This window comes from Gymnodraco acuticeps, unplaced genomic scaffold (genome assembly GCF_902827175.1).
Source record: "Gymnodraco acuticeps unplaced genomic scaffold, fGymAcu1.1, whole genome shotgun sequence".
Classification (NCBI taxonomy): domain Eukaryota; kingdom Metazoa; phylum Chordata; class Actinopteri; order Perciformes; family Bathydraconidae; genus Gymnodraco; species Gymnodraco acuticeps.
In genome coordinates, this window is record NW_022991460.1 from 127,448 (window position 1) to 139,959 (window position 12,512).

The window sequence follows — 12,512 nt, forward strand, 5'->3', positions numbered from 1 at the left end:
CATAATCGATGTCCCTCTTTGGAAACAAGCAAGTAATCAGTCATTAAGTGAACCAGGAGGATCTGCCTGTTGACAGACACAAGGTAACAGGAGTGGGAGAGGACTGGCTTCTTCTGCAGAGCGTTTGGAGAGTTATTTTAGATCAAAAGGATGAGGATGGATTCATGTGCACACAGCAGCACAGAGTCAAAGCTAAGAAAAATAAGATAAAGTCTAAATATTGTTGAGACAAACACTCCTGCGTGCACAACCCTCAGCAAATATTATTTCGCCAGTCAAAAGATAAATGAATCGAAATCTAAAGCACGAGGATTTCTGCAGGAAGAAATAACACCAATTGTCCTCTTATTGTATTTTTTGTATCTACTATTTGTTCCTATGTCTTAGTACCTATCTGTGATTCACCATATTTTCTTAGAGTGGTTGGGAGCACTCTAAGAAACGATCATGAGGATAAACCATTTCACCGTCCACAAACCAGTCCAACGGAGGAATCATACTTTTAAACATAAAAAAACCAAGAGACTAACCCCCAGTTTCCACTGGGTCCGTCTGCGCCGCGCTGCGCCGCGCTGCGCCGCGGTTTCGGTCCGACCTCCTCTTGCGCAATAACCCACCGGACGCGTCCCAGAAGCGTTTCAGAAGCGTAGCGTCGTGCGTGCAGGCTCGCAGTTTTGTTATTGATTCGGGCATCCTGGACATTTGTACTTCTACAAGAAAGTAAGTAGTTAAATGTTTTATTTTTGTGTCTGTTTAAATTGTGTTTATTGTTGTTATAAATTATTAATTAATTAATATAAAATTGTGTGTTTTTCCACTTCCATGTTGAAAACCTCATCGTCCAATGTGGGGGATGGGCCTGGCCCGGATGCTCACCTTTTCACTTCCTGCGAGGGGGGGCTGCCTGCCCGGCCTTATGTTACGGCTGCGCCGCAGAAAAATAGGATTCATCCTAATTTTAGAGAAGCGCTGCGCCGAGCCGCTTCTGGGACGCTTCTGAGCCGTAATGCGGCGCGTGTGGTGGAATAGCACCCATTGACTAGATTGGCCGCGATTCTTACGACTGCCGCGGCGCAGCCGTAACACCGCGCAGCGCGGTGCAGACGGACCCGGTGGAAACTGGGGGTCAGAGCGTGTGATTTTATTATTGTCGTAAAAAGCAGCGACACGTTTCTCTGATAAACTGCACACACACTGCACTAACTTGTGTTCCTAATTACTTTTGAAATGGGGTAGAAATGACTTATTCTGTGTTTCTGATTAATAAAGTAATTATTCTGCTTGTTAGTTTTTTGGATGCAAAGTTTTTATTCTCATCTGTGCAGCAACTGGAGTTCAGATTAACGACCGAGCCGAGAGCCACGTCTGGACAGGAATACTTATTTGTCTGACGACTTTTTACTTTGACTTCTCACATGTTGAACTCAAATACCTGTACTTTCTACTTCTCTCATGTTGAACTCAAATACCTGTACTTTCTACTTCTTACATGTTGAACACAAATACCTGTACTTTCTACTTCTCACATGTTGAACTCAAATACCTGTACTTTCTACTTCTTACATGTTGAACTCAAATACCTGTACTTTCTACTTCTCACATGTTGAACTCAAATACCTGTACTTTCTACTTCTTACATGTTGAACACAAATACCTGTACTTTCTACTTCTTACATGGTGAACCCAAATACCTGTACTTTCTACTTCTTACATGTTGAACACAAATACCTGTACTTTCTACTTCTTACATGTTGAACTCAAATACCTGTACTTTCTACTTCTTACATGTTGAACTCAAATACCTGTACTTTCTACTTCTCACATGTTGAACTCAAATACCTGTACTTTCTACTTCTTACATGTTGAACACAAATACCTGTACTTTCTACTTCTCACATGTTGAACACAAATACCTGTACTTTCTACTTCTCACATGTTGAACTCAAATACCTGTACTTTCTACTTCTTACATGTTGAACTCAAATACCTGTACTTTCTACTTCTCACATGTTGAACTCAAATACCTGTACTTTCTACTTCTTACATGTTGAACTCAAATACCTGTACTTTCTACTTCTTACATGTTGAACACAAATACCTGTACTTTCTACTTCTTACATGTTGAACTCAAATACCTGTACTTTCTACTTCTCACATGTTGAACTCAAATACCTGTACTTTCTACTTCTTACATGTTGAACTCAAATACCTGTACTTTCTACTTCTCACATGTTGAACTCAAATACCTGTACTTTCTACTTCTTACATGTTGAACACAAATACCTGTACTTTCTACTTCTCACATGTTGAACTCAAATACCTGTACTTTCTACTTCTTACATGTTGAACCCAAATACCTGTACCTTCTACTTCTCACATGTTGAACACAAATACCTGTACTTTCTACTTCTTACATGTTGAACTCAAATACCTGTACTTTCTACTTCTCACATGTTGAACTCAAATACCTGTACTTTCTACTTCTTACATGTTGAACTCAAATACCTGTACTTTCTACTTCTTACATGTTGAACTCAAATACCTGTACTTTCTACTTCTTACATGTTGAACTCAAATACCTGTACTTTCTACTTCTTACATGTTGAACTCAAATACCTGTACTTTCTACTTCTTACATGTTGAACTCAAATACCTGTACTTTCTACTTCTTACATGTTGAACACAAATACCTGTACTTTCTACTTCTCACATGTTGAACACAAATACCTGTACTTTCTACTTCTTACATGTTGAACTCAAATACCTGTACTTTCTACTTCTCACATGTTGAACCCAAATACCTGTACTTTCTACTTCTTACATGTTGAACCCAAATACCTGTACTTTCTACTTCTTACATGTTGAACTCAAATACCTGTACTTTCTACTTCTTACATGTTGAACTCAAATACCTGTACTTTCTACTTCTTACATGTTGAACCCAAATACCTGTACTTTCTACTTCTCACATGTTGAACTCAAATACCTGTACTTTCTACTTCTTACATGTTGAACTCAAATACCTGTACTTTCTACTTCTTACATGTTGAACCCAAATACCTGTACTTTCTACTTCTTACATGTTGAACTCAAATACCTGTACTTTCTACTTCTTACATGTTGAACTCAAATACCTGTACTTTCTACTTCTTACATGTTGAACACAAATACCTGTACTTTCTACTTCTTACATGTTGAACTCAAATACCTGTACTTTCTACTTCTTACATGTTGAACTCAAATACCTGTACTTTCTACTTCTCACATGTTGAACTCAAATACCTGTACTTTCTACTTCTTACATGTTGAACACAAATACCTGTACTTTCTACTTCTTACATGTTGAACTCAAATACCTGTACTTTCTACTTCTCACATGTTGAACTCAAATACCTATACTTTCTACTTCTTACATGTTGAACATAAATACCTGTACTTTCTACTTCTTACATGTTGAACTCAAATACCTGTACTTTCTACTTCTCACATGTTGAACTCAAATACCTGTACTTTCTACTTCTCACATGTTGAACACAAATACCTGTACTTTCTACTTCTTACATGTTGAACATAAATACCTGTACTTTCTACTTCTTACATGTTGAACTCAAATACCTGTACTTTCTACTTCTCACATGTTGAACTCAAATACCTGTACTTTCTACTTCTTACATGTTGAACACAAATACCTGTACTTTCTACTTCTCACATGTTGAACTCAAATACCTGTACTTTCTACTTCTTACATGTTGAACTCAAATACCTGTACTTTCTACTTCTCACATGTTGAACTCAAATACCTGTACTTTCTACTTCTTACATGTTGAACTCAAATACAAGTACTTGTAAATAGCCCATACTTCTTTACTTCTACTTGATTAAAGAAGTTTAGTAAGTACTTCTACCAGAGTATTTTTTAACACGAGTATCTGTACTTCTTCTCCATCTCTCCACCTACCCACATCCTGGCTCTTGGTCCCTCTCTTGGTCCGTGAGTCCAGGCTCAGACAGACGGACACGGACATGCAGGTCACCTCCTTCCCCCCCCGCCGGCAGTCCTTGTTAAACATATTCACTTTCTCCGGTTCAAAGGTCAGCGTGGCCTGAATCCGCACCACGCCCCGAGACCTGCAGGGCGAAATGTAGAGTATCACAGCAGCAAGACTATAATGTTGATTGGTAAAAAAGGGGAGGCTGTCATTTTATATAAATAAGTATGCACACGTTATTAATCATTAAAAGAACAATAAAAACAAATAACAGGTAAAAAATGAAGTAGCAGTATATTTTAAAAAAAGTGACCATATCATTTCTTTTTAAAAGTAGCTGGTATTGTTTGCAGATTGTAAATAAATTGTAAGAAATATAAAAGGTAAATTGCACGAGAGAACATTGCAAGATATATTATACAATGTTTACATAAGGTGTTTATTGTGCAATACATTCATGTTGGGGAATGTGTTACAGTTAAAACCTGTGTGTGTGTGTGTGTGTGTGTGTGTGTGTGTGTGTGTGTGTGTGTGTGTGTGTGTGTGTGTGTGTGGTCTAGCATTACTATACTTGTGGGGACTTACATCTGTTTACATAGTCACGTGTGGGGACTGGCTTCCCTTATGGGGACAAATTGGAGGTCCCCATGAGGGGAATCATTAAGTTTAGGGTGAAGACTTGGTTAGGTTTAGGGTTAGGGTTAGGATAAGTCTCCAGGAAATGCATGTAAGTCAATGTAATGTCCCCTGAAGTGATGTATACATGGTATGGGTGTGTGTGTGTGTGTGTGTGTGGTGTGTGTTGGTGTGTGTGTGTGTGTGTGTTGGTGTGTGTGTGGTGTGTGTGTGTGTGTGTGTGTCTCACCACACGATGACAGCAGCTCCCAGAGCTCCCACTGCCAGGTCCACCAGTCCGTCTCCGTTAGCGTCCAGAACTCCATGGAGGCTCTGTCCGAAGTACTGGAGACCGGAAGAGAGTCCGGCTGCAGAGACACGCTGGGAGAGAGTCATTATTATTATTTAATACAGGACAAGAAAATACACACAACTAACACGACAACAAAACAACAACTATTTGGCTAAACAAGAAATCAAGATAACAAAAAACTAAACGAAATAGTAGGGTGTGTTCTAGACTGTTCTAAAAATAAAGAACAAACATATTGTCCAACTCGTACACAAAAAGTATTTCCATATTCTATTGTGTTAAGAATATATATAGATGTTATTTCTCTATCTAAAAAAAATCTTTTTTTGGTCAGATATAAAAACAAATTCACATCCTATTCCGTAGATTTTAGATTCTGAGAGAAACTTTTAACATCTGGACAAACGAGAAACCACATGCTGGTCCTTATTTAATCGTTAACAGATATTACCGTTTCCTGTCTGAAGTGGTGTTGGACGGTAGATGGACTTTATTAAAACAGGAAACACATGCAACTGGTTCTGATGATTGTTTAATATTTACTCAGAGATGGCAAAAGTACATCCTTTACTCAAGTAGAAGTACAGATACTCGTGTTTAAAAATACTCTGGTGAAAGTAGAAGTACTGACTAAACTTCTTTACTCAAGTCAAAGTAAAGAGCTTTGAAATGTACTTCAGTAAAAAGTACCCATAACTAGCAGCTGCTTTAAAGAGTACCTGACCTCCCTTTATATTAATAGAACAATAATGTCATTGTTAGCTAATGAATGTTTCCATGCTGAACAACGGCAACATGACAACGTTTCCATTGGTCCCTCTTCTTTAGAGAAGACCAGGAAATGATGGATACACGGATCGTGTTCAAATCAATAGGCACGCAATGACTCTAAAGAATAATGATCACGCATCAAACACACATTCAGACTAAAGGAACCAGCTGTTGGAAAATGAGGAGAAGTAGAAAGTACAGGTATTTGAGTTCAACATGTAAGAAGTAGAAAGTACAGGTATTTGTGTTCAACATGTAAGAAGTAGAAAGTACAGGTATTTGAGTTCAACATGTAAGAAGTAGAAGTACAGGTATTTGAGTTCAACATGTAAGAAGTAGAAAGTACAGGTATTTGTGTTCAACATGTAAGAAGTAGAAAGTACAGGTATTTGAGTTCAACATGTAAGAAGTAGAAAGTACAGGTATTTGAGTTCAACATGTGAGAAGTAGAAAGTACAGGTATTTGAGTTCAACATGTGAGAAGTAGAAAGTACAGGTATTTGAGTTCAACATGTGAGAAGTAGAAAGTACAGGTATTTGAGTTCAACATGTAAGAAGTAGAAAGTACAGGTATTTGAGTTCATCATGTAAGAAGTAGAAAGTACAGGTATTTGTGTTCAACATGTGAGAAGTAGAAAGTACAGGTATTTGAGTTCAACATGTAAGAAGTAGAAAGTACAGGTATTTGAGTTCAACATGTAAGAAGTAGAAAGTACAGGTATTTGAGTTCAACATGTGAGAAGTAGAAAGTACAGGTATTTGAGTTCAACATGTAAGAAGTAGAAAGTACAGGTATTTGAGTTCAACATGTAAGAAGTAGAAAGTACAGGTATTTGAGTTCAACATGTAAGAAGTAGAAAGTACAGGTATTTGGGTTCAACATGTAAGAAGTAGAAAGTACAGGTATTTGAATTCAACATGTGAGAAGTAGAAAGTACAGGTATTTGAGTTCAACATGAAAGAAGTAGAAAGTACAGGTATTTGAGTTCAACATGAAAGAAGTAGAAAGTACAGGTATTTGAGTTCAACATGTAAGAAGTAGAAAGTACAGGTATTTGGGTTCAACAAGTAAGAAGTAGAAAGTACAGGTATTTGAGTTCAACATGTGAGAAGTAGAAAGTACAGGTATTTGAGTTCAACATGTAAGAAGTAGAAAGTACAGGTATTTGAGTTCAACAAGTAAGAAGTAGAAAGTACAGGTATTTGTGTTCAACATGTAAGAAGTAGAAAGTACAGGTATTTGAGTTCAACATGTGAGAAGTAGAAAGTACAGGTATTTGAGTTCAACATGTGAGAAGTAGAAAGTACAGGTATTTGAGTTCAACATGTAAGAAGTAGAAAGTACAGGTATTTGAGTTCATCATGTAAGAAGTAGAAAGTACAGGTATTTGTGTTCAACATGTGAGAAGTAGAAAGTACAGGTATTTGAGTTCAACATGTAAGAAGTAGAAAGTACAGGTATTTGAGTTCAACATGTAAGAAGTAGAAAGTACAGGTATTTGAGTTTAACATGTGAGAAGTAGAAGTACAGGTATTTGAGTTCACATGGAGAAGTAGAAAGTACAGGTATTTGAGTTCAACATGTAAGAAGTAGAAAGTACAGGTATTTGAGTTCAACATGTAAGAAGTAGAAAGTACAGGTATTTGAGTTCAACATGTAAGAAGTAAGAAAGTACAGGTATTTGGGTTCAACTATAGAAAGTACAGGTATTTGAGTTCAACATGTAAGAAGTAGAAAGTACAGGTATTTGCGTTCAACATGTAAGAAGTAGAAAGTACAGGTATTTGTGTTCAACATGTAAGAAGTAGAAAGTACAGGTATTTTGAGTTCAACATGTAAGAAGTAGAAAGTACAGGTATTTGAGTTCAACATGTGTAGAAGTAGAAAGTACAGGTATTTGAGTTCAACATTGTGAGAAGTAAGTAGAAGTAGAAGTACAGGTATTTGAGTTCAACATGTGAGAAGTAGAAAGTACAGGTATTTGAGTTCAACATGTAAGAAGTAGAAAGTACAGGTATTTGAGTTCATCATGTAAGAAGTAGAAAGTACAGGTATTTGTGTTCAACATGTGAGAAGTAGAAGAAAGTACAGGTATTTGAGTTCAACATGTAAGAAGTAGAAAGTACAGGTATTTGAGTTCAACATGTAAGAAGTAGAAAGTACAGGTATTTGAGTTCAACATGTGAGAAGTAGAAAGTACAGGTATTTGAGTTCAACATGTAAGATAGTAGAAAGTACAGGTCTTTGAGTTCAATGTAAGAAGTAGAAAGTACAGGTATTTTGAGTTCAACATGTAAGAAGTAGAAAGTACAGGTATTTGGGTTCAACATGTAAGAAGTAGAAAGTTACAGGTATTTGAATTCAACATGTGAGAAGTAGAAAGTACAGGTATTGAGTCAACATGAAAGAAGTAGAAAGTACAGGTATTTGAGGTTCAACATGAAAGAAGTAGAAAGTACAGGGATTTGAGTTCAACATGTAAGAAGTAGAAGTAAAGTACAGGTATTTGGGTTTCAAACAAGTAAAGAAGTAGAAAGTACATGTATTTGAGTTCAACATGTGAGAAAGTAGAAAGTACAGGTATTTGAGTTCAACATGTAAGAAGTAGAAAGTACAGGTATTTGAGTTCAACAAGTAAGAAGTAGAAAAGTACAGGTATTGTGTTCTAACATGTAAGAAGTAGAAAGTATCAGGTATTAGGTTCAACATGTGAGAAGTAGAAAGTACAGGTATTTGAGTTCAACATGTGAGAAGTAGAAAGTACAGGTATTTGAGTTAAACATGTAAGAAGTAGAAAGTACAGGTATTTGAGTTCATCATGTAAGAAGTAGAAAGTACAGGTATTTGTGTTCAACATGTGAGAAGTAGAAAGTACAGGTATTTGAGTTCAACATGTAAGAAGTAGAAAGTACAGGTATTTGAGTTCAACATGTAAGAAGTAGAAAGTACAGGTATTTGAGTTTAACATGTGAGAAGTAGAAAGTACAGGTATTTGAGTTCAACATGTGAGAAGTAGAAAGTACAGGTATTTGAGTTCAACATGTAAGAAGTAGAAAGTACAGGTATTTGAGTTCAACATGTAAGAAGTAGAAAGTACAGGTATTTGAGTTCAACATGTAAGAAGTAGAAAGTACAGGTATTTGGGTTCAACATGTAAGAAGTAGAAAGTACAGGTATTTGAATTCAACATGTGAGAAGTAGAAAGTACAGGTATTTGAGTTCAACATGAAAGAAGTAGAAGTACAGGTATTTGAGTTCAACATGAAAGAAGTAGAAAGTACAGGTTATTTGAGTTCAACATGTAAGAAGTAGAAAGTACAGGTATTTGGGTTCAAACAAGTAAGAAGTAGAAAGTACAGGTATTTGAGTTCAAATGTGAGAAGTAGAAAGTACAGGTATTTGAGTTCAACATGTAAGAAGTAGAAAGTACAGGTATTTGAGTTCAACAAGTAAGAAGTAGAAAGTACAGGTATTTGAGTTCAACATGTAAGAAGTAGAAAGTACAGGTATTTGAGTTCAACATGTGAGAAGTAGAAAGTACAGGTATTTGAGTTCAACATGTGAGAAGTAGAAAGTACAGGTATTTGAGTTCAACATGTGAGAAGTAGAAAGTACAGGTATTTGAGTTCAACATGAGAGAAGTAGAAAGTAGAGGTATTTGAGTTCAACATGTGAGAAGTAGAAAGTACAGGTATTTGGGTTCAACATGTAAGAAGTAGAAAGTACAGGTATTTGAGTTCAACATGTGAGAAGTAGAAAGTACAGGTATTTGAGTTCAACATGTAAGAAGTAGAAAGTACAGGTATTTGAGTTCAACATGTAAGAAGTAGAAAGTACAGGTATTTGAGTTCAACATGTGAGAAGTAGAAAGTACAGGTATTTGAGTTCAACATGTAAGAAGTAGAAAGTACAGGTATTTGAGTTCAACATGTGAGAAGTAGAAAGTACAGGTATTTGAGTTCAACATGTGAGAAGTAGAAAGTACAGGTATTTGTGTTCAACATGTAAGAAGTAGAAAGTACAGGTATTTGTGTTCAACATGTGAGAAGTAGAAAGTACAGGTATTTGAGTTCAACATGTAAGAAGTAGAAAGTACAGGTATTTGTGTTCAACATGTAAGAAGTAGAGAGTACAGGTATTTGAGTTCAACATGTAAGAAGTAGAAAGTACAGGTATTTGAGTTCAACATGTAAGAAGTAGAAAGTACAGGTATTTGAGTTCAACATGTAAGAAGTAGAAAGTACAGGTATTTGTGTTCAACATGTGAGAAGTAAAAAGTACAGGTATTTGAGTTCAACATGTAAGAAGTAGAAAGTACAGGTATTTGAGTTCAACATGTGAGAAGTAGAAAGTACAGGTATTTGTGTTCAACATGTAAGAAGTAGAAAGTACAGGTATTTGGGTTCAACATGTAAGAAGTAGAAAGTACAGGTATTTGAGTTCAACATGTGAGAAGTAGAAAGTACAGGTATTTGAGTTCAACATGTGAGAAGTAGAAAGTACAGGTATTTGAGTTCAACATGTAAGAAGTAGAAAGTACAGGTATTTGTGTTCAACATGTGAGAAGTAGAAAGTACAGGTATTTGAGTTCAAACATGTGAGAAGTAGAAAGTACAGGTATTTGTGTTCAACATGTAAGAAGTAGAAAGTACAGGTATTTGTGTTCAACATGTAAGAAGTAGAAAGTACAGGTATTTGTGTTCAACATGTAAGAAGTAAAAGTAAAAAGTCGTCAGAAAAATAAGTAGTGGAGTAAAGTACTGATACCAGAAACATATACTTAAGTACAGTAACTAAGTATTTGTACTCCACTACTTCCCACCTCTGTATTTAGCAGAGATGAGCGTTTCCTGTGTTGGACAGTTCTGTAGATGTACTTTATTGAAATGGGAAACACATGCTGGTCCTGATGATTGTCTAATATTTATATTATATTATCAGAGATGAGCGTTACCTGTCTGAAGCGGTGTTGAAGGGTCTTCTGGTGTCCGTAGAAGACATACAGCGCCCCCTGGTGGTCGTCCTCCAGCGGCGCGCCCACCACCAGCTCCCTGAACCCGTCCCCGTTCATGTCGGGAATCTGAGCCAGCGCCGAGCCGAGGCGGGCGTTCTGAGAGTGGTCGGACACCTGCAGCGCCCCCTGCAGGACGAACAAGGTCTGCAGGGACAGGGGTCAATCTGTTCTGAATATCTGTTCTTGAATATGCTTCTGTAGTGTGTACTTGTGTGTATGCAGCTGATCTTTTGTGTGTGTGTGTGTGTGTGTGGTGTGTGTGTGTGTGTGTGTGTGTGTGTGTGTGTGTGTGTGTGTTGTTGTGTGTGTGTGTGTGTGTGTGTGTGTGTGTGTGTGTACCTGTGGGCTGTGACAGTGTAGATGTAGACCCCTCCCCGTCTCCCAGCCCTGGCTGTAGAACATCGGTGCTGCGAACCACCAGGATGTCCGTCTGTCCGTCATCGTCTATGTCCATCGATATCAAAACACTGCCGAAATATGAGCCGATCTGAAAAAGGAATGAAAACTTCAGAAATAAATCAACATTAACATCATAAATGTATGTATACTGTTTATAAGAGCAGTGTGACGTCCAGGATTATAAAGCTGGGCAACTGTCTCTGTTATTTTAACAATGTGATCACATGACTCCTTCTGATGTTACAGATCTGCTGTAAGCTAACTAGCTAACCTAGTCATCATTTCAGATATACTGATGAACACTTAGTTATGAGACGACTAACTCTGAGACAGAGACAGTTGTCCAGCTTTATAATCCCACCCAAAAAAAGACAACATAACTTTTCTTTTTTTTGTCAACTTTTCTTTTGTCGCCAGCAGTGTCCCCTGGTCTCAGCTGTGTGCGTCACTCTTTAGTGTCCCCTGGTCTCCCAGCTGTGTGCGTCACTCTTTAGTGTCCCCTGGTCTCCCAGCTGTGTGCGTCACTCTTTAGTGTCCCCTGGTCTCCAGCTGTGTGCGTCACTCTATAGTGTCCCCTGGTCTCCAGCTGTGTGCGTCACTCTTTAGTGTCCCCTGGTCTCCCAGCTGTGTGCGTCACTCTTTAGTGTCCCCTGGTCTCCCAGCTGTGTGTGTCACTCTTTAGTGTCCCCTGGTCTCCCAGCTGTTGTGCGTCACTCTTTAGTGTCCCTGGTCTCAGCTGTGTGCGTCACTCTTTAGTGTCCCTGGTCTCCAGTTGTGTGCGTCACTCTTTAGTGTCCCCTGGTCTCCCAGCTGTGTGTGTCACTCTTTAGTGTCCCCTGGTTCTCCCAGCTGTGTGCGTCACTCTTTAGTGTCCCCTGGTCTCTAGCTGTGTGCGTCACTCTTTAGTGTCCCCTGGGTCTCCCAGCTGTGTGCGTCACTCTTTAGTGTCCCCTGGTCTCCCAGCTGTGTGCGTTCACTCTTTAGTGTCCCCTGGTCTCTAGCTGTGTGCGTCATCTCTTTAGTGTCCCCTGGCTCCAGCTGTGTGACGTCACTCTTAGTGTCCCCTGGTCTCCCAGATGTGTGCGTCACTCTTTAGTGCCCCTGGTCTCTAGCTGTGTGCGTCACTCTTTAGTGTCCCCTGGTCTCCAGCTGTGTGCGTCACTCTTTAGTGTCCCCTGGTCTCCCAGCTGTGTGCGTCACTCTTTAGTGTCCCCTGGTCTCCCAGCTGTGTGCGTCACTCTTTAGTGTCCCCTGGTCTCCCAGCTGTGTGCGTCACTCTTTAGTCTTCCCTGGTCTCCCAGCTGTGTGCGTCACTCTTTAGTGTCCCACTGCGGTCTCCAGCTGTTGTGCGTCACTCTGTTAGTGTCCCCTGGTCTCCCAGCTGTGTGCGTCACTCTTAGTGTCCCCTGG

At 38.6% G+C, this 12,512-nt stretch overlaps 1 protein-coding gene across 1 annotated transcript in view; it reads right to left on the bottom strand.

Annotated features, from left to right (window-relative positions):
- Positions 1–12,512, bottom strand: part of LOC117532977 (integrin alpha-11-like) — a gene marked incomplete at its 5' end in the record, with an annotated part of 46,221 nt that overhangs the window by 15,612 nt on the left and 18,097 nt on the right. Inside the window, 5 exon segments of the mRNA XM_034196599.1 lie at positions 3,959–4,128; positions 4,855–4,985; positions 10,644–10,847; positions 11,043–11,114; positions 11,116–11,190. Of these exon segments, the coding sequence (XP_034052490.1) occupies positions 3,959–4,128; positions 4,855–4,985; positions 10,644–10,847; positions 11,043–11,114; positions 11,116–11,190 (652 nt within the window).